General features: G+C 45.9%; 1 protein-coding gene across 4 annotated transcripts in view; it reads left to right on the plus strand.

The window, feature by feature from the left end:
* LOC143360954 (uncharacterized) overlaps positions 1-22,266 on the plus strand; it is a 135,178-nt gene that overhangs the window by 6,674 nt on the left and 106,238 nt on the right. The window contains exons 1-2 of one of the 4 annotated variants that reach the window (XM_076800170.1): positions 8,438-8,549; positions 11,799-14,309. The exons of 2 other annotated variants lie outside the window; for them this stretch is intronic. In XM_076800170.1, the coding sequence (XP_076656285.1) occupies positions 12,083-14,309 (2,227 nt within the window). In that variant the 5' untranslated portion in view covers positions 8,438-8,549; positions 11,799-12,082. Of the gene's footprint in view, positions 1-8,437; positions 8,550-11,747; positions 14,310-22,266 lie in introns of those variants that run through there. One more of the 4 variants, XM_076800169.1, reaches the window with a different exon arrangement.

A 22,266-nucleotide genomic window follows, 5' to 3' on the forward strand; every position in this document is an offset into this window, starting at 1 on the left:
GAAATGAGATCATTGAATTTTCGGTGGAACGCATAGAAAATATGATTTATACAAAGTATATAGATTTCTCATAATACTAGAAAATATTAGAAACAATTTATGTATCTTTTTTAAATATGTTTTATTTGATTTGTTAATACGAAATAGAATCGTACGCATACCTAGATTCCTAAATCCTATTAAACAATTTATCCGAAATTTTGTCATCTATTTAGTCTACAGTGAATTCTCGATATATGTCAACAACACGACTCTTATCGTGTAGGAGACATACCCGAGTCGTGTTATGTTTACACTCCTCGGCGTTCGAAGCCTCACGGGGTATACCCCGCAGTGGTGGGGATAATTCTGCGACGTTTATCACCCAGGCCTCGGCGACATATATCGAGAAATCACTGACATTTGTAAGATACTTTTAACGAATTGACAAGAATGATTATTTGTCGCATCTAATCGTTGACTATGTATTTTATATTGATTTTACTAAGTTATATTATTTAGCGCGGTAGCATTGTCCGTCTTTGAATTGTATAAAATTGTTAATTTTACTTCGAGTTAGTGCACAGAATATATTTGACGACAGTGCGTGCCGGTAATTCTCGAGCCGTAGGTAATTAATTTCTCCCGAGCGCTTTTCCAACAACGATCAAGTCGAAATCATGTTCAATCAGTATTTACGACTCGATGCCGTGCACCGGAAGTTTGGCGCACGAGAGCGCACACTCGATAATGGAAAACGCGTCGAATCTCAGACGACGCAACGATCGTTGATCATCGCCGGTTCGGCTGACAGAAATACTTAAAAATCGAATCACACGTTTCTGGCGCGCCCAGGGGACGACAACAGTAAACCCGGGAAAGTTCCGAAGAAAAATCATGGGAGAGAGTGTTTCTCGTCTCGCGTGCTAAGAATCTGTTCTTTCGTTCGTTTGCTCGTTTATTACCGTTGGTTTTCGTTGCCCGACGTACCGCAGCCGTGTACCGTCGGACATATACGTGTACGGCGAACAGCTTTTAGCTCTGTTATTGTCGCAACCATCCTACATGTTCCTTTCTATAGGAGGAACATTGTTTTCCAGCGACGCAACATAATCGCAATACAATTCGCTCGCGCGTATCCCCGTTGCCCTGTGCATATTCGAATCACGGTCTCTGCTCGATATATGTCGCAAACATCTAGCAGATAATTGTCCCGGAACTATCCCCACTGACGCGGTGTATACCCCGTGAGGGGCCGCGAAGCTCAAGGGCATCGGTCGCCGACGAGTGTAAACATAATCGGTGTATATGAGACCAGGACACCACTACTAGTTCAACAACAAAACTTGTTTGTTTTTCATTATTGTTCGTATGGGACTTTCGCCAACATATTCTTGGCGATTTTCTGACGATAATGACACCAAATATGATATAATTCCGATGATATGGATATGAATGTTACTTCCCATTACAATTATATTGACGGAAAATTAGTGCGAATATGATCCGAATTAGACCGTGTTTGGTGTCATTTTAGTCAGAAGAATTCCACAAATGTGTTGGTGAAAGTCTCATGAAAAAATAAAGCAGTTTCGTGATTGGATCAGTAGTGGTTCCACACCGATACTCCCTTTTTTTATGTGGTGGTAATCGCATTGTGGATTCCCCTCCGAACCAATACACCCTACTATTATGTTTACACTCTTCGAGCTCCGCTGTCCTTTTCCACGGTCTGCAGTGGAATAGTATCTTCCAGCCGATAATTGTCGCTGGCCAGACCCGTGTTTTGGACATATATCGGGTAGACACTGTACCACGTAAAACAGGGAGTGATATTTATTTACGTGGCTGAGCAGCGGCGAAATAATATACTTGTTGCACCGTTGCGTTATGTATTCGTGTTCGGATCGATTTGATGCATATTAAATAGAGTGTGTCGCGAAAAAGTACTCCCATTTCGATATCCGCGGACGGATGTTAATTTGACCGAGCGTGATTGATTGATCGATCTGGCGGGTGTATAGCGACCGAACTATATGACGTACGAATGATTAATTCGATCAGTGTCCACCTTAGATCACCACCTATAACAAAATTCCGTGATACCGGATCAAATTCGTGTCCCGCTGGGAAAGTCCATTCGAAAGAGGAACGCGAACCGATCAAAATGATAGTACTTTTCGAAGAGTGGACACGCGGTAGATGGTATGGTAGTGGTTTCCTTTTCTTTCGTTCTTGAAGCGTGCAATTCGTCAGCCAAATGAGACTTAACGCGGTGTGATTATGCAATTGTTTTATTTTCCTCTGTTGATTTATTCTAAGTACGACGATGATTGAAGCGAGTGCGTTACTGTATACCGTATACGATGTAGGAGGAAGTTAATGATAAATATGAGAGTAACAATGTCGTTGACACCTAGGATACGTAAACGAGATGCTTCTTACGACTTATTGTTAGTATTGCCGTTCGAGAGTCGAGACCCGAGATTCGCGCGTCGGCTTATCAAGATTCCGACGGTCGTTCCTCGAATGTGCTGACGTCGGTCATCAAAATTCTGAAGATTCTGCATTTAGGTAACCGCGAGAATGCCGCAGAAATTCGTGATGAGCAACCGGCGGCCCGCGGACCGCACTTGGCCCCAGTGCATATAGGCCTGGGCAACTTGCGGCTCGCGAGCCACAGACGACTCCTCCCCCTACTCCTGGGTGCCCCCCACCAAACTCCTGTGGAGTGTAGATGTACGTGCATACATTCACAGTCACGCGGGCAAAGGGCAATGTGAAATAGTTGATGGTGGGGGACCGGTACACTGGTGGTGGGAGTCGTGAAGCGACAGCGGGGAAGAAGTTGAGCGGGCCTAATAACTCCTAAACCAATCAATTTTCGACATGAACACCTCAATACTTTCTTAACGAGAATACAAAGAAGTATTCATCCGCGTAAAAAAATTGTATGATTTCATAACAAAAATTTGATATTGCGTTCGTCGCACCGCAGTCCGCGGGTTGCTCATCACCGCGGCGCAGATAATTCTGACGCTCCCGCGAAGGCTTTCTTACCGGTCAGAATTTTCCAGCCCGAAATTCCGTGCGAGCAACATTTTCGCCGGGCGCGCACACTGGTTCCATAAAAGATTTTTCTCTCGGCGAATTTCCCTCTAGAGACTACTCGTGGCAGCGCTCTGACCGCATTTCCGAGGGAACTAATAATCTGACCGTAATGCACCGCTAGAGATGTCGTTTCCGATCAAAGTTTTCCGATCGTAATTCCGGTAGCTCCAATATGCTTTGCAAGGCAAATTTCGTTTTCGGTCGTGCCCGTATTAATCTATAATCGATGCGAATCAAACGGGAAGAAACAAACTGTACACCCTGGCCCCGTGTTCGCCGATGAAAATGACGAAACTTTAATTAAACGCGACGCTAGAGCAGTAGAACCACAGTGATATTCGTCTCGCTTGTGTCGTCCTGTAGAGCTGTACTTTATCTGTCGCCAATTTTAACCGTAATTCTTCTGTACATTTTTGTCGTCATTATCGTTACAATTTATCAGGGAGGTATTTTCGGTTAAGGTAAACGAACGCTATAACCATTCTGACGGTCTCGACTCTCTGACCATTATATACACACAGTTATAGTCATTCGTGTTTGCACCGTGTTGCAGATATTAAACGAATATTAATTTACATTCAATCTATTTTATCCCTTTGAAATTTAAGGGGAAAAATTTAATGTAATATTTTACTAAAATTGTTTAACAGTCGTAAATAAGTCGGACGCTGTGGTTAGGAGATCCGTTCATTGAGCTATTTGCTCCTTTGGTATAAATAATTAATTTGTGAAGACCGATGGGAAAGAATTTAGCGAGGAAACAATGAATTCTTTTCCTTTGCGTTCGTCGCGGAGGCGAATGAATTTAACTGTGTCTATATGTCTATAGAGATACATATGTATATGTAATATACTTGTACAAGATGAATGTGAGTATTATTACACGATAATTGTTCTGTAAAACGCAATGTGACTTACCCCCCTATCCATTCCAATCCAACGTTCATTTACATGGCGGAAAAGGCACAGGAAGCCCGGTTTGTGCGAAAAGGAGGGTAGCAGCCAGTGTCGCCAGATGAGGGGAGGGAGCACGAATCGAGGGGAAATAGTTACCCCCTCCCTGCCAGTACCGGAGCGTGCGCGACAGAGACGCAACGCGTCACGTGACCGCCTGGCGGGGGTATAGCGCGGTGGAAGGGGAAATTAGAGTGGGGGGACAAATCTTTATCTGGCGACGCTGGTAGCGACCTTGAGCCACACACGTTGAGAAAGCAGTAAAACGCGATACAGTGGATTCTTTTCGTCGCTTTCGTCCCATTCTATTGGACAATAGACTTTTTCTTTTCCGGATTAAACGAAAAAAGTACGATTATCCATATCGATCGACCTCGTCCTTCATCTGATTTTTCGAGAACCTGTATAGTCCGTCGAAAGAATTCCAGCTCGAAATGAAAGGTGCTCCGTTCATTACGCTCGCGATGCTCCATTATTTACGTAGATTCATTCAAAGCTTCTTTCAGTATTTTAGTGCCATTATTTCGCTTCATTCTTTCCCCGAGCCCATTCAATGCATTCGCGCATTATCCTGCAGTGTCGTTCCAAAACAACTTTCGCGGTTATAATTACGGCAACAGAGTACGCCAACGTTTACCCTTTAATTAAAGCCAAAGTAATTACAAATCCAGCTTTTCTATAAATGTCACGTATCGTATCGCGTTTGAACGGAGTCGAATAATTGTTGCGCGTTGTTGATCAATGATAAATGGGGATGTGCTGGCCGCCCCATGTATATTGGTTTGTTTGTAACAGGTTACAATGGCGGCAGTATTTTCGAGGTCGTATGACAGTTAATAAAAATACCACCCTCTTTGACAAATTTTCATAATTTACCTTGTAGACAGAAGGGGAAATTAGAGTGGGGGGACAAGTCTTGATCTGGCGACACTGGGCACAGCTACGGGCAAGTGACTTAGCGGAGTGGGGGTAGACCATAACTGTCACCAGTGTCGCCAGATGAGGGGAGGGAGCACGAATCGAGGGGAAACAGTTACCCCCTCTCTGCCAGTGCCGGAGTATGCAGAAGCGTGGGGGAATAGCGCGGTAGGAGGGGAACTTAGAGTGGGGGATAAACGCAGTATAAGGGGAACTTAGAGTGGGGGAATAGCGCGGTAGAAGGGGAACTTAGAGTGGGGGAACAAGTCCTGATCTGGCGACTGCCCTGATGCGAGCACCCGACTCGAACCCGCCCGACTTCCTCCGGCCCGACCCGAACCCGAACATCGGGCGGCCCGCACATCCCCAGTGATACAGTTTCGTGGCAGAGCATGAGCAGAGAATGGACGAAAATATGGAAAAAGTATCGCAAGAAAACCTCGCACGAGGAATCCGCTGTATCCTTGCCTGTGTTTTTCGCAGACGCTTGAAAACATAGTTACTTCCAGAGAGGGGGGGGGGAGGATCGCAGAAAAGAATAAAAGTTTAGACGAATTTACCGAGCAACCTCCTCCGCACGTTTTTAGGCGTGAACCCGATTACTGTTTTGTAACACTTAGAAGAGAGTACACACACAGACGCGAGATGTTGTTTGCGCGTATAACAAGAACGCCCCGTAATTATGCAATAGAATCACACACGCTCTTGCGGATAGTTAAACAATTGTGTTGGTTCGTCGAGATAAATGTTCTCCTGCAATACATTGTACGTTTATATTTCCGCTAAACGCTGAATAAATTATTATTTTCTATGCTGTAAACATACTTTCCTGCTTCACTCGATTCGCATGCTCGGAGCAACGGGAGTTCCGGGAATTCTTGCGAGTTTCGCGTCGGGATCGTGATCACAAGATTTACGTCTACGTTGTTTCTGTTTCGGAAAACTCTGCGAAGAGTCTTCTTCTTTTCTCGGAGTCGAGAGTTTCCCCGGTTACGTAATCGCTGTGGATGAGTAACGAGCGGATTTATGTCAGAGTGGAAATTTTTGGCAATTACGTATCCTCCATCCTGACTCACCTTGTGCATAAATGTTGCGTAAATGGGACGTCTATTAACGGCCGCTGGCTATCGATTAAACGACACTTTCGATGTAGAATTCTTCCTAAATTTAGGGAGAGAGTATAAATATAACCCGGGTGTTCTAACAATATCCGGCTTGATCGAGTATGCTCCGACGAAAATAATCAATAGATATCTTAACGGGTAACCACATTTTCACGAACGCTTCGGGAAGAATCAAAATTGAAATTGGGACGCGTACAACGTGTAGAAAAACCAAAAAAAAAGAAATGAAATTACTAGCCCCGTAAAAATTCGTTACGTGGATTTGACAAGGCATTAAATTGGCTAACAACTAAAATTGGGCACACGGTTGCATGCGACTGCTTTTGCGTGGTCAAAAGTTACGGTAAAAATACAAAACAGCGAATAACAATTCCAAGGTTTCTCTTCCGTTAACATTCCGTATGAGAATATTTGCTCCGTAATAAACTTGATCGGATCTACTGTGATCCATGGGGGTGGTCAATAAAAATCGGCGCTCAATGGCGCCCCGCCGAAAGGGGAAAAGCGACGATGCGATAAACTGCATGTTGCATTTCCGTACGAGGAGCCAATACACGCGTGTATCTTGCGCACGTATACCGTCCGGTGGTTTACCGTGATCGAATGTAAACAAATTTTCAATGGGCCATTGATCCACGACGGTTACGCGCGCGGCTTTGTCTTGGCAAACAATGTCGCGAGGCTCGAATGCATGGAACACCTCTAGCAACAGTCTAGACTGTCTAAATCAGAGCTGTTCAGCGTCTGCCCGCACGGGCACAGCGATTTCCTTGCCCTGGGGACACACAGATCGGCGGGCACTAAGCCACGCCCCTGCGGGCAAGGCTGCCCCAACGACCTAATCCCAACCAACTTCGATTACATCTTCCCTTTGACAGCCCTTATATAATTCTCTATATTTTAATTACTATTCGATGACAGGTTGTCCCGGAGCAAAGTGTAAACTTTAAACGCGCATAACTTTTGAACCAGTGAGTTCCTCGCCTCGAAACTTCGAGTTTTGGCATTTTCTCGTCAAGATGTACAGGATTATGTAACAAAAAGTTGAAGATTTCTGGGTTGCCAAGGTGAAGTTTAACCGAAACGATTACAAGGTTTTGTTCCAGAAAAAAAGTAATAGGTAGGTAATTCTGATAGTTTAAAGTCGGCCAGTGGCGAGGTAATTCGTGTGTAAGTGGTGATTAACGACCGTGGAATGATAATCAAGTGTCATTAACGTTGCAAACTGTGGGAATAATCGGTAAAGTCAAGATGGACGGCGATGCGAGCGATCGGGCAGCCGAAGGGAAGATGGCCGACCACAGCGACAAAGGCAGTATGAATTTCTGGCGACCTTTGGGGCCTCATCGAAGGGTATGAATGTTCCATTTCAATTCGATTTGGGTCACACTTGACATCATTAACCGTTTCGCTCCCCCGGACATGTTATATGTCCCGATACTGTTTGCATAAGGTCACGGACGAGTCGTCTCGCGACACAATAACGCTGCTTCTGTTTGCGAGTGTAATAAATGCTCATAACTCGACTCCGGATCTTCATGCGAAATAATAAGTTTGTGCAGTCATTGCAAGACACAAATATTTTTCACTAGTAATGTCAAAGTAGTGAAAATAATACATTAATACTCTTAAAGTCTCTTAATCTTTTCACTGTTTTAAACTGCAACTGCTCATTTTTGTCATAAATGCATAAAATCTAGAGTAGTCTGGAGTCTACTTATCATACATTCACAGAAGTATAACACATTCCAGTTATCCCAAACGCAGTATACTTTTCTTTCCCTACACTGTTCCTATAACGAGCATTACATTACGAGCTACACTGTAGAATTGCTGTCACCCTGACTAAAATTCGACTGTTCGACAGGGAAATCGTTCTGTTGAAAACGTTAGGCTAACAGCGTGTTGCTGTTTCGATTACTGACCTGCTCGACGCTCTGATTGAGACTTAGGAATCGAGACCTGATTGATTTGATGCTTGAAGGCGATTCAAGTATATTTTCCAGTCGTTTTGCTCGATCGATCTTGACCAGCGAATGTGGACCGAGCTGCAAGCGGTTAAAAAGAATCATTGAGATGGCCTTCCGGTAGGATCCTCTGCGATACCTATCAGCTCGATCAACGGTCGCCAGCTGTCGCTGTAGCGGTAGCGATCTCCGATGGAGGTTAGGAACCTCGCAGCTACGTCGAGCGTGCTTTTACCTGGCGGAAGGGCAGGGCAAACATATGGGACCGTCAGAGAGCGGATGATATTCGTGACACAATCCACGTGCCAGCATTCCTGCATCCTAGCCATTGGATCCCGCGGGATTTATTTTCGGATCGGTATGACGCCACCGTGGGTTTACACGGTGGCGGGCAAGCAGTCGCCAAGAAAGCCTTCAGTGAATCCGCGGCTGGCTTGCAGCGCGTCCCACGATCGCAATGCTGCACACCTCGGTAGATCGATCGGTCGATCAAACGGTTTGTTCGGGAACTGTGTTTGCATAGTCGGGATTCAGAGGCGCGTCTACCGTCCGGCCACCAGTCGATTCTCTCCTTCTATCTATCGCTCTCTCTCTCTCTGAGCCTCGACAAACCATGTCGCGTTCTACCGGTGACGTTCATCTGAACGGGTTACATTGATCATCGCCGACAACAAGCCTCGACAACAGCGTTCTCATCCACGCTAACTGACCGACTACGAATTCGGCTTGAGGGCCCGGGATAGTCGCGTGACTTTTTAATCAATAATTTCCATTCACAGACTTAAGATCCGTCTTGGTCTTGATCCGACGGTTCCTAAGTCTGTGACTAAACTTGTCACATTTTTTGCTCTGTATTATCGATATTATGAATTCCGACGCCAGAAACGTGCTGCAAGTTTTTCGCTTTATTTCGCAGAGAATCGAGACAAAATATAGCTCGATTTGTAGCTGGAGATATTTTCTAGCGCGCGCTGGTCTCGATTTCACCCAGAAAACTCATCCAATGGCATGAAAATGCTCGGATTCCACGGCATGCACATCGTCAATTTTTGGCCTACTTCTAACGCTTATGTTACCAAATATCTGCATAATCTCGGCAGCTCCAACTCTTTCGAACGAGCCCTTTACCAGCGACAAAATATTCTTATTTAAGGACGAAAACTTGAAGCACGTAAAACCATTTTTTGCCGGTAATGTAGTTACTCTACCTTATCGCGGATCTACGAAAACCGGGCCCTTAAGATTCTCTTCTAAACGATCGCGATCAGCAAAACTGCAGCGCGCATGACGCGTGCCATGATTAGCCACGATTACAAGTTGGTTGCTTACCAACGAATACTTGGTCTTCTAGAAATCAAAGTAATCGATCCGGAGGGTAGCCACCGCGGATCGAGATTTGTATAAACATCCGCAGAGAATTGCGATTTGACCCGAATCAGGGGAAGTGTAAACAAACTGTTGAACGCTCGCAGCACGCTTCGGCAAGCGTAAGCGTAGTTTGTATATAGCACATGTTCCCACCGTTAGGTATATTTCCATGGAGGCATACGATACAAGAATCTCTTTCTCGAAACAGGATACAGACTCTCATTAGTCTTCCCCAAAGGAATTTCACGTTTCAGCCGTCGACGCCGACGCGACGCTAGTGTTGACAAAAGAAAAATGAAAGTACGGCGACTACGGATAAATAGTTATTCTCGGGAGCAAATATCCGGGGCAGTTTTTGCAAAAGCCAACCTGGGACGTGTGTATTGTTCCCGGCGGTTCCGAATCGGTTATAGTTTCAAGCACCTATTCAGAACTGTTAACTCTGATAGTGTCGTATTCTTATTTTAGACGGAAACAATCTCGTTAGTTGCTCGCTATTTCCACTCGTGCACAGACTCGTGCGCAGAGTGGTGCGCAGACTGTCCCATTTATCTCGAAACATTCTTGCCCCTTTCAAAGACACAAGAACAACTTTCAAGCCAATGTCACACTGTCGGACACCGCGAAGCCATTACTGCTTTTGCCGAATGGACCCATATATTTTGATGCGCGCGCTGCTGTACCGACGTAAACGGAAAAACGTGCAGTCTCGCCGGTGAAAATTGTATCGTTCAGGTCTGCGTCGGTTGTAAATTAATTCGTCGGTCTTCTCGGGTGAGTGTATCGCAGCTATTTCTTTTTTTTTTTTTTTTGTTCTTCGTTTCGGAGGGGCTACGAGCTCTATGTCTTCCGAGATATTTTGAGATGCGTGCATACAGATACAGATACAGATACAGATACAGTCGGTCACGGGACGGCCGCGTTCCTGTCCGATCGAAACCGGGACAAGTCGGAGTTTCGTGATTTGTGATCCCATGGCGGAGAACTTGGACAAATCCCGCGGGAATGTCATTCTTTTTCAGGAACCAGTTCCCTTGCATTATTGATCGTTTACCCTCCCGTCCGTGTTTTCCAACTTTCCTGAGGTTTCAGATATTAATTCCGTTGTCCCGAGACGATCTTTTTTTTTATAGAATCCGGTTGATAGCCGGTGCTGAAATCTTCTTGAAAACTTTATCCGACGATGGGAGTTAGTAGAAACGCAACCGTGAAGAAATCTGAGCTGGGTCACCGGAGATATTTTTGTGCAGGTTTCTCCATCGAATTTCTGGAGTGTACAATCATCGAATGTATCTTTTTCTGCGTAGATCGGCACACGTTCGGTCCCGGTGGGATCGGAACGGCTGGCAATGTTTCTTATTCCGTATGCACCGGCGGCAAACTAGAGAGGCTCGCACGTAAATTCGTGAAAAGTAACACCGCAAACACAGCCGGGCAGGCTAGCGAGACGGCGTTTCGGAAACATTCCAAAAGTCGAACTCCCTCGGTTCTGACAAGCTGCCAAACGTCTGAGGTCACGTTACGTAAACGATGTAATATTCATTCGATTCCGTCGAAGAATGATTCTCGATCCAGCGCAGTGAATATCTTTCCAAGTACAGTGTTTACTCGACATATGTCCAACACGCGGGTCTAGTCAGGGACATATATCGGCCAGGAGATACTACAGTGACTTCTCTATATACAGGGTGTTCCACCTAACTCGAGCATCTGAAATATCTCGCTTGTTTTTTGTGATAGAAAAAAATTGCAGAGGAAAACATTAGTTGGTTCAGAGGGGCAAATATTAGGATAGGCAAAAAAAATTTGTTCAAGGTTGTATTTTTTGAGATTTCAAGGTCATCGAAGTTTTTTTTAAATGGAACGACATATTTTTATTATGAAAGCCGAGGTCAAGACGAATCCAACGACCTGTGATTTTATGACCTTCACGTGACCTTGAGTACGAGAAACTTATAAAATTAGGACACTTGATGTAAATAGTGAAATTATTACTGAACCAACTAATGTTTTCCACTACCTCAGGGTATACCCCGTGCGGGGCCACGAAACTCGAGAGACCTAGGACGCCGAGGAGTGTAAACATAACACGGGTATGTCTCCTGGACGATACATGACGCTGGCAAAACCCGTGTTGTTGACAAACATCCGAGAGTTCACTGTAACCTTCCCACGTGACCTTACACTCCTCGACGACCCAGGTCTCTCGAGCTTCAGGGCCCCATGGAGGGTACACCCTGAGACAGTGGTGGTATTTCTGGGACTTTTATCGGCTAGGCACTTGGGACATATATAAAGTAAACACTGTAACGTTATTATTTTCTAGAGCGACAAATATCGGTGGCCGGACTCGTGAAGTGGTTGTTCAAATATTTAGGAACAAGGTCTACATCGGAACCAAGTTCAGAAGATGCTAAATGTCTGCGACGTTGTGCGACTAGACTCGAAAGAGGACTGAAAGAACAAACAATACATGTTTGCAAGTAACGTTATTATTTTCTAGAGCAACAAAATATCGGTGGCCGGTGTCGTGAAGTGGAATGCTGAGGAGCAAGGTCCGTGTGCGAGCTAGGTAGTTGAAAAGACGGAGGAGATCGATGCTGAACGTCTCCAACGATGCGCAATTAGAATCGTGTTCTATTCTTCGTTGAATTCAGAGAGATGAAGAACGTCTACCCGACCATAACAGCGACCACGTGCACCGCAGAAGATGAGGAGCCGAACGAAGCCACGGAGCCGGTGATTAGGCTGAAGTTGGACAAGCCTTTGAACTGGGACTGGGAGCTGACCACGTCGGCGGATACGGTTCCGGTGATCCAGTTGCTGGACAAAAATGGCCGTCTGCTGGTGGAGACGACCGGAAGGACCGCGCAAAGGGCTCGGGGGTCGTTCCGAGAGGGTCTCAAGTCGTACGAAGAGTTTCCCACGGGCAGACAATCCACGGAGAAGACTCCCACGGGCACTTCGTCGTTCTCGTCCCCCTCGGTGTCGAGCTCGCCGGTTCCCTTGCAAGGTAACCGGAACGTCGACGGATTCAGCACGAAGTTCGGCAGCTGCGAGTTCGGCTACAGGCCCCGCAAGTCGAAGAGCGACGTCACCGTGAAGGAGAGGGAGAGCCGAGGGAAGAAGAGACACTCCGGCGGACCGGACATGACGCAGACGGTTACGCCGCGGAACGAGCAAGGAAAGACAATGCCGAAGAAGTACTCGCTCGGCGACTATCTTCGCCAGCAGATTATCGACGATCTGAGAACGAAGAGCACGTTCGGCAAGCGTCCGGAGGAGATCGCGGAGGAGAGGTGCAAGAAGATGAAGGCGTACCTGAGGAGCCAGAGCGACAGCCTGCCGCGATTGCTCCACGTGGAGGAGGAGGAGGCTGGCGAGAGGACAGAGTCGACGGTTAACGAGGAGGAGGCTAGGGATCGAAGGATCAAGGACGGTTTGAAGCGTCTCCGGGACGCGATCGGGGAGGAGGATCCGGACGTAGCACACAGGAGCATTTGCAGAAGCGAGACGGAACCTGCGGGGTTTGAAAGTGGCATCGGGAACGAGGAATTGACGAGGGTCAGGGCGTTCCTGCAAAGGAAGCTGCAGCAGAAGATGGATCAGGAACGGTCGGCCAGTTCGAGCCGATGCGAGGGTTTTCAGGAAGCCGGGAACGCGATCCGAAAGAGGTATTCGGATTACAGGCAGAACGAGAAGCCGAGGGGTTATCGCGCGCGCAAGGTGCGCAGCGAGACGAACATTATCAGGTTCGAAGCCAACCCGGAGACCCCGCAGAAGGACAGGCAGACGCCGAGGAGGGAGCCGGAGAGAGAGAGATCCAGATCGAGGAACGGGAGGGCGCGTTGCGAGGATCCGATGAAACAAAAAGTTTACCAGCGGTCGATAAGCGACGCCGTTCTAAACGGGTCGGAGACCGCCGAGGCAAATCACCGGGCGAAAGTTCAAACGAGGGATTCGTCGGGATCGGAGAAGAGGAAGCTTTACCGTAAGACGAAGAGCGACGTATTGTTCGGCCAGGCGGGCAGCAGCCTGGAGTCCGAGCTGGATCTCGAGAACCCTCCGAGACGGGTCCGGAGCCAGGACAACGTGGACGAGTCCTGGCGCGGGTACAAGGAGCGAAGGAAGCTCGGCAAATCGCACCGGGACACCGAGAGGGAGGTGAAGGAGGAGGACTTCATGAATAAGCCGCGATGGAAGGACCTACAATCGGAGCTGTGCTCCTTCCGGGATTGCAGGGTCTGTCAGAACTCGCGAAATTCCGTGAATCCGTTGCAGCACCGGCGGAGCGACAACGCCGGGACCGTCCAAGTCCCGCGGGACTGCCCGGCGAAGGACAGGACTCGTAACGACTCGCCGGGCGACAGACCCGGCACCAGTCTTCAGGAGAACTATCTGGTGATCGATCGGGACGCGAAAGACCGTCCGATCGATCCGACGATCGCCAGGGTCCGGGTGGAGGATCGCGAGGTCGGATCGTGCAATGACCATGGTTACAACACGATCCCGAAAGAGGCTTTCAAGGATTACCGGGAACTGTACACGCGATCGAACGTGAAGAAAAGCGATACGTTTAAGATCGTAGACGGCAGCGAAGACCCTGAAGGGGCCGGGAACGCGACCGATTCGAAGGTGGACGAGGGATCGCTTGATAGTTTCGCATGCTCCAACGCGGAGGGTTTGCTGACGAACAAGTCGAACGAGGACATCGCCAGGGATTACTTCAAACGAGTTTACGAGCTGCTGAAGAAACGACAGGAGGAGGCCAGGAGGATCCAGAACAGGCTGGAGACGCCGGGATGCGATGACTCGTCGTCATCTAATTACGCGGAGAAAGTGCAGAAGAAGAGGCTCCGCCGCAGGAAAAAGGAGCGCAACGGGCAAGGTAGGAGAAGAGCTTTTTGTCTTCCTCTTATAGACAGTTCGGCTAGCACAGAGGGCCTTATTATCGGGGAACGGGTGGTTCATTCGAGACGCGGTGTAATTAGCGTGCTTTGCAACGAACGCGGCTTTTCTGCTTTATCTCTGAATGCATCTTCAACGGTCGCTACAGGTGTGGAAGACAGCACCGTTACCGGAATCGCAATTCCGTCGTCGATTAAATAAACCATGAAAAACTTCATTATCCTGCCTGTTCGCCGTTTCTCGGGGCTCGGCCAGTTCCGCGAGAATATTCGGCAAATATTTAATATCCGTCACGGTCCCCGTCGAGGCGACGGGCGACGAGCAACCGGCCGAAAATAATTATTGTGAAAGTAGAGTCGGACGAGTTGATTACGGGAAAAGCTGCCGGATAATTTTGGGCAGACGTCGCCATGGACGTTGGTTGCACAACGGACAGCCCCTGTTGGTCCTTACGACAGGCTTTCAGCCAAAGAGATTAGTGCCGCGCCTTCGGCCAGGAAGTCTCGCGGAAATCAGCGGAAAGCTTCGCCGCAACTCATCGTCGCTCTTCCAGATATAATCTCATTACCGTTGTCTACCTCCGTTATACCCCGTTAACCGGATATGGCCGTTTAATTCGCTCTGAAATGTCGGGGAAGCTTGAAATAATTAACAAGATTCTGTTCTTCGGGTATCGAGTCCGCTAGTTTGAGGTTAGGAGAAAGATTACTTCACTTTTTGGCGGGTGGTTTGACGGAGTTCTTTTGTGTAACTATGCGTCCATCAGGGGATAGTTATGCGTCCATCAGGCACGACGGAACGCGTCACGTGACCGTCCCGCGGCGGAAGAGTGGGGGAACAAGTCTTGATCTGGCGACGCTGCTGCCATCTCCTGATGGACGCGTGGTACCCTCGTTGGTCGCCGCGCGCCACTGTTTCTGGAAAATTCAATTTTGGAAAATCTCTGGGATCCGCCGGAAAATCGTATTTCAGCGGCGAGGATTTTCCAGCGCGGATTACTTAGAAGTGCTGGCGTGTGATGGCGGGTGCACGTAAGCCGAGGGGAGCTTATTACAAGATTGATGGCCACGGTGTATAACATAACCTCGTACGAGCCCGTTCGTATAACAGAGGCTCGCTAATTACTCAGAATACGCGTTCATGTAACTATGATAGTAGCACACCGTAACTTCGATTGTCCGATCATGTGGGGGGAGGGGAGGGGTGCACATGTGCCGAGATGAAGTATCACCTGCGATTGTTTAACAGGTAGCTGTTGAACGAGGTTAATGGATAATTTCGATCGGATCGTTGGCAGTAACTCGGAAAGTATTTAGCGCTCGTTCTCCCGTAACTATCGGTCGCATCTGACCTGAACGCTGTTGTGCAAACGTTTGCATATAGGCGGAAATATCTACTTGTTGCTAGACGCGTGTCGATATAGCGTTTGACGTTGGCAGAGGAACAATATCCCGATAGGGGCGGTACACAGTTCGAGATTCGTCCGGACATCATCGCCGCGTATAAAATGCCAACAATTCCGACGATTACGATACAATCTTTCGTCACGAGGTTTCATCACGACGCTATTCTATTTTTCGTGATGCGGCCGGCTTTCAATTCGATTGCCACGTGCGATTCTATATTTTTTCGATGGAATAATTTCGGGACGAGGGTTCTAATCGTCGCGAGCAAATTACTGCTATTCGGGGCGGTGCACGCAATCCTGTATCAAAGCCCTTTCCCCACAGCTCCACGCGATAAGAAGGGCTTAACGAGGACGTCCTCCGAGCTTCTCCCTTTAATCAAAACATATCGTATCAACACGCCCGCGTGCAGCGCACACAGACGGGGACGCGTGTCCTCGGAAACGTGTGCATCCAAAGAGCCTCGGCACAGTAGATTTCGAAATGGAAACGTCGTACAACGTCGAAGCGTTATGTCCGCAATTGCATCCGAATTTTATTTTATTCGATTTTATTCGTTTCAACCGTAAATTTTATTCCACGGGTGGGCTTCTTTGTCTCAATTCAGACCAAACTGTCCCCTTCCAGTAGCGCCGCTACCGTGGGCCAGGCCCACTGATATATATACTATGGATACGAGATTCCCATAAGCCAGCCGTACAGAAGTTGAAACGAATTGATACTGGCTTTACATGCCAGCGCCGCCAGTTATACACCGGTGTACTACATCCCCCCGTACTCCTCTTCACTTGCGAGGGAATCAGCTTAGATGGCACCACGTTCACAGCACATCACGTGATTAAACGTGATTGGACAAGACTGATGTTCGAATCTTTGCTGCTATTGGACGCTACATACACATTCATACAGCAGTGGTTTTGGCGGCAATAGTAAAGGCTGAAGAGGAGTACGGGGGGATGTAGTACACCGGTGTGTAACTGGTGGCGCTGGCATGTAAAGCCAGTATCAATTCGTTTCACGGCATCTCGAAGCCATAGTATATATATCAGTGGCCAGGCCTGTCCAACCCGCGGCCCGCGTACTGGCCCGCTCCCACTTCTTCGTTCCGCTAAGATGGGAAGTGACGTTCCCCCCACGATTTGACTTGTATCGCCGTTTCGCATGGCATTTGTTTCTGTCCCGGGCCTGTTTCTGTCACAACATAAGAAGGAGACTGTGGAGGAACGGACAGATTTGATTGGTGGGGACCGTGTGGCCCGCGACGAACAGGAAGTTGGACAGCCGCGGGGAAACGAAGACTCGAAAGAGTGGTTGGCGGGAGAAACAGGCGTTTGAGGGGCCCCTACCGTGCCCGTCACTGTTCCATCGCTGCACCGACATTTTTCGTTAATCTCCGGTAGAACGAGTGCATACAGAACGACCACGAGGAACGTGTTCAAGGAACTCGGCCAATTCTTAGTGGGCAGAGACTATTTTTAAGACGAAACGGTTTGTTTACCTGGCTATTTTCGTTAATATTATGCAAAACTAAGGTTTCAGCCGAAACCAACTGGAAGTCGAATATCAACATTTATCGCACTATTTTTATAATTAAAATTCTACGGACAGTGTTGAAGAGTGAGGGGAAATTTTGTTCGAACAGGCGTTTGATCTTCGAGGGAATAAATAATGAATATGCAAGCACTCCGTCTGGCCTTTTCGGAGGATTTGCGTCGATTCGATTGATTAGGTGATGGAAGAGCAAAAGACGTTTGCTCGCACGTTGAAGAAATGGCGGCCGTAGAGAGTGCACGCGCGCACGGGTTCACCGGCGAACGGTCGGATGTGTTTGAAAGTGAATTTGGCAGGGGACCAAGCACGCCATCGTTGACTATTGCTTCCTGACACGGTAATAGATTACCGTGTTGGGACGAATATCGAAATCAAAGGAGAAGCGCCGGACGAGACTGTCTGGGCTGTAGATCGTTGCGTAACATCCCGATACGCCCCGCGATCGGAAGAACGAACATCTATTTCCGGCTAATTGGAAGCTCATTATTTCGAGATCAACCGTGGCATTGCCCTCTGGAAGTCATGCGTGAATTATCGATAGGTATATCGGTGACGTGCACAGGATATCCTGGATCATTCGCCGCCATTTTGATCGGCCGCGACGACACCTTATTCAACGCAGAAACTTAGCGAACGCGTCGCGAGCGTCGACGTTGCTGAACGGAATGCTTTGCGCGTTGAATTGAAATTGCGATTTAAACATTTGAGACGCGCAAATTAGGCGGGTCGTGGTTGTGCGAACCAATCTTGACGATTAGCCGTGCTGATGCTTTTGTGCAGCGCTGTGGAGAGGTGTATTAACGGTGACAAAACAAGTTTGAATCCGATCGCAACTTCTGGCCGGCGTTTTCGATACGGAGCCGGTATTATCAAAAGTTCTTTTCTATCAGTTTTGTCGAACAACGACGGAAGCGGCCAGCCCACGTAAAGGAATATCGAACGAACGGATGGGGTTCTTTTTTGTTTTGCTCGCCAGTGGCCATGATGCCGTTATCGCAAAAGCGCTCGGAACGAAGAAAAAGAATGTGGCCGTTGACGCATCCGGCGCCGCCATCTTCTTCCTTTTTTGCATATCGTTTGCGCATGAAACGCCACCGCCGCCGCCGTAATGAATCGTCCCGATGCAGTCCAGGCGATGAAGTCCGATGACAATTAACAGGAATCACGTGCTGGACGCGAACGGATCTCTATTTGTTGATTGTTCGCATTAGTTCGACGCATAGTAATTACTCGAAAATTGGACCGGACAGGTCCGGGGAAAAATGCGAAATTTTATGCCAAGAAATACTGTCTTCCCGAAGACGACGTTCTAACGTTCAAAACATGCCACCTAAATTCGTGCACGGACCATACAATTAACTCGAAACGATAAATTCGAACCATGGAAACTATAACCTCGCAATTAGCTTTGCAACATAGTCAGCAATACGGTTTAATTACGTCGCCGTCAAACGTTATATCTATTTCAGTGATCGAGCTCGAAATATACGTTATTAACCGCAGCCACCACATTGTTCACGGCGAAAAAGCACCATGTAATTTAAGAGGCGCGGTGCTTCAAGGAAACTTTCATAGTATTCGTCGCCCAAGGACACACCGATTTATACGCGGCCAACCTTTCTAATAAGCGCGCAAAAACGATCATTCGTGAAATTCTAGTCTTACGTTATCTATTAGTTTAGACGATTAGAATCATTCTAATCTTACATTACCAAAGTTCGATCTTAAACCGTTAAATAACAATTACATACTGCGCCGACAGACACTCGAAATATGTGTCAGGGTGGTAATAAAATAGTCAGACTCGATGAAAATCAGGACGCTCCACTTCTTCGCTGACGTCAGGTGGACATCTTTCGATGCTAAAACTGTGGTGTCCGCTAATAATCTTTTCTTAAATATTGAATCGCGATGCTCGTGACGATTGAAACGCCAATCCCCTTAATCCCGCAGTGGTGCGGGAATCGAATAGAATTGTTGCCATAATTTTCCATATCCTGTGCTCATACCTGTGCCCATAGTTGTGCCCATACCCTGTGTCCACAGGCATATTGAGCAGCTCTGGTTTAGAAACATCTAACCGATAATTCCGATATACCGTTTAAGAATGTTTAAGCTCTCCATTCGTGGCACGATGTTTCCCTTTAATTTCCCGCATTTGTGCTTTGTGGAAATGCAAACAAAATAAAGCTCCAACGCCGCGTGTCTTTCGCGTGTTCTCCTTTGTTCTCCGAGAATTTCATTGTTTATTCGTTTCAGCAGCAAGTTCTACTTCCCCTGCTTTCAGATACACCCTTTAATACCCACGCTTTCGGTTGATAGCGGGAAGCACCGAAAACAGTCCTCGGGAACGTTGAAACCATTTTCATTCAACCCCCATTTACATTACGTCTTCGACGATACCTTTTAAACATAAAAATGTCTATTCTTGTAAACGTTATTGTTCGAACGATTAAGATCGTTTCGTTGTTTACTATTGCAAATCCATTAATCCGTCGGATAATACCTTTGTCTCGCGCTCGCATTTAAGTCGAAAGGGATTTAAGGGATGAAGGGTTCGAAGCAGCGAACTTGATAATCGGAAATCCCCCTGTCACGAGTCGGACTGTTAGGGCTGTAGCCACTCTTTCGGCGCGCCTCCGTTTTACATGGAACATTGTAGAGATAGAGTTTGCGCAACTCGTAGAAGCCACTCGCCAACTAGTGCATTTCACTTTGTTAATCCAGACTCCGCCCCGAAGTTTCGGAAAGACTTTTATCTACTTCGGGAATCCAATAATATCGAAACACCAGCGAGAACAGAACCGAGGTTAACGTTTTTCGGGGCGCCATTTGTTTTACAATGGCGCACAGTGCGGACAAGTCGGCACATCTCACTACATTTTTCTTTGACGATACACAAAAATTTCCTTTGGCAGAACTCTTTATTAGCAGGGAATGCATATTATTATTCATTTAAAAATCATTTAACGATTTCTTTTATGCATAAAAATAATTTCTTTTTTTTTCAACTTATTAATTTTATTGTTGAATTTAATTTTTTGTGACTAATTACCATTGCATATGCATTGGTAACCAAATTTAGATTTTTGTAAAAAAATTTGGCCATGGAGGCACTCTCTAAAGTGCCAAAAATCGAAAAATGTTATATTAACTGTAAATGAGTGTGCAATAATAATTCCGTGTAATGGAAAGTTCTTACCAAGGAATATGCATTCTTTATACATTTAATAAAGTAGATTTATTTTTTGTACAAATTTTCAATGGTGGTTTTATTTGTTAATTACATATAAAACTTCAAATTAACATAAAACAAAAACGGCAAAATATATCCTGAGATTCATGCGTATTCGGATACATTACTTATTATAGTTTAACAATTTCGTAGTTTTGTCTGCGACTTTTTGCGACTCTCAATTTTATAAACTTTTTAAGAAGTGTCCATACCTTTCCTTTAGGATCTATCGTGGAAATTTTGTTATTTTCTTTTTAAATGTATTAGTTATATTGTTAAATTTCATTTTCTGTGAATAATTAACAATAAGTATACATTTGTAAACAAATTTGGTTGTAAAAAATTTTGCCATTTGTTCGCCACAGTTGCAGTGGGGAATTTACTGGGAAAGTTCAATATTCGTGTATATCACGATATGAAATACATTTCTTTTGCAAAACATGCATAATACAATTTTGCAATAATTACATATCAATCATTTTTATGTCTTTTTAATTTGTTTTTAATATATGTTTTATAACTATTGAAAAAGTAATAAGAATGTAAGGATAGATCGAAATGTGCAAGATCACGAGAGTCAATGATTTTGAGTCGCAATCAAAGTACTGAGAATGACTCGGATAGCGAAGCAGCAGCAGCATGCTCGGATAGCATTTTGTTGAGTTTATTCATTTTATTCACTAATATTATAATTTGTTTAAGTTTATTATTGTTAATTTTACATATGGTTTATTTATTATTAATTTTGTTCTAAACTTGTTATAATAGTTTTTAAAAATCAATTGGTTAATTTTTAATAATAAATTTTTTTTTGTTAAAATTATAAACTATATTGGTAAATATAATTGACTGTAAAAAATAACCGAACTACGAGAAGTGCCGAAAATAGGCGATATGTCCGCACTGTGTGGCGCCCTGAAGGGAATGTTATTCCGCTTGATGTTCTTGCACAAAAATCATTGTTTCCACGGCCCTTAAAAAACTGGCATTATCTGCTAAGGCTGTGCAAAGAAGGATATCCATAGTACAGTGTCTACTCGATACTTGTCCAAAGCACTTCTCATCTGGACAAGCTCCAAATATCATCGGAATGGTATCATATTTGGTATCATTTTCATTAGAAAAATGCCACGAATATGTCGGTGAAAGTCTCATAAAAAAATAACGAAAAAATAAGAAAATTTTTTATTGGATTAGTAGCGGTCTCACGCCGATACACTCGACCCGTATTATGTTTACGATAAAACGGAGAAATGTCCGTAGCTAGATCAAGGTCAGAGCACGGACAGATAAAACGATCGGCGAATTCCTCGTTCACGTGTGTTTGAATTTTTTTTATTTTGACGATTGTGCCGTGTGAAATGTAACCATGGTGGGCGGGAGCCGTTCGGCAACACCTGGGACGAGCCATTTGCCGAAAGACCGGTTCAATTTTCCATCGGGAAAACAGTTTTCGCTGCAGAGACTAACTGGCACGTGGAATAATACGATCGCTTCGATCTTGTTTTTTTTTTTTTTTAGAGGACTACAGCTTCGAAAGTTTCGAAAACAATTGTTGTTGCATCGTCCTTCGAATGTCTTTCTCTCTGTTACACGGCGAACCGAGAAAACACGTTTTCGAGACTCGAACGAAAAACATGTCAATCGTTCGAACGAGAATTTATTTTCTCTCGCAAAATTCACGTTTGCCAGAGCTGATCCTGTCTTGCCAAAGTAAAGTAACATGTGTGAATAAACTATAACGC

The sequence above is a fragment of the Halictus rubicundus genome, chromosome 14, assembly GCF_050948215.1.
Source record: "Halictus rubicundus isolate RS-2024b chromosome 14, iyHalRubi1_principal, whole genome shotgun sequence".
NCBI classification, from domain to species: Eukaryota; Metazoa; Arthropoda; class Insecta; order Hymenoptera; family Halictidae; genus Halictus; species Halictus rubicundus.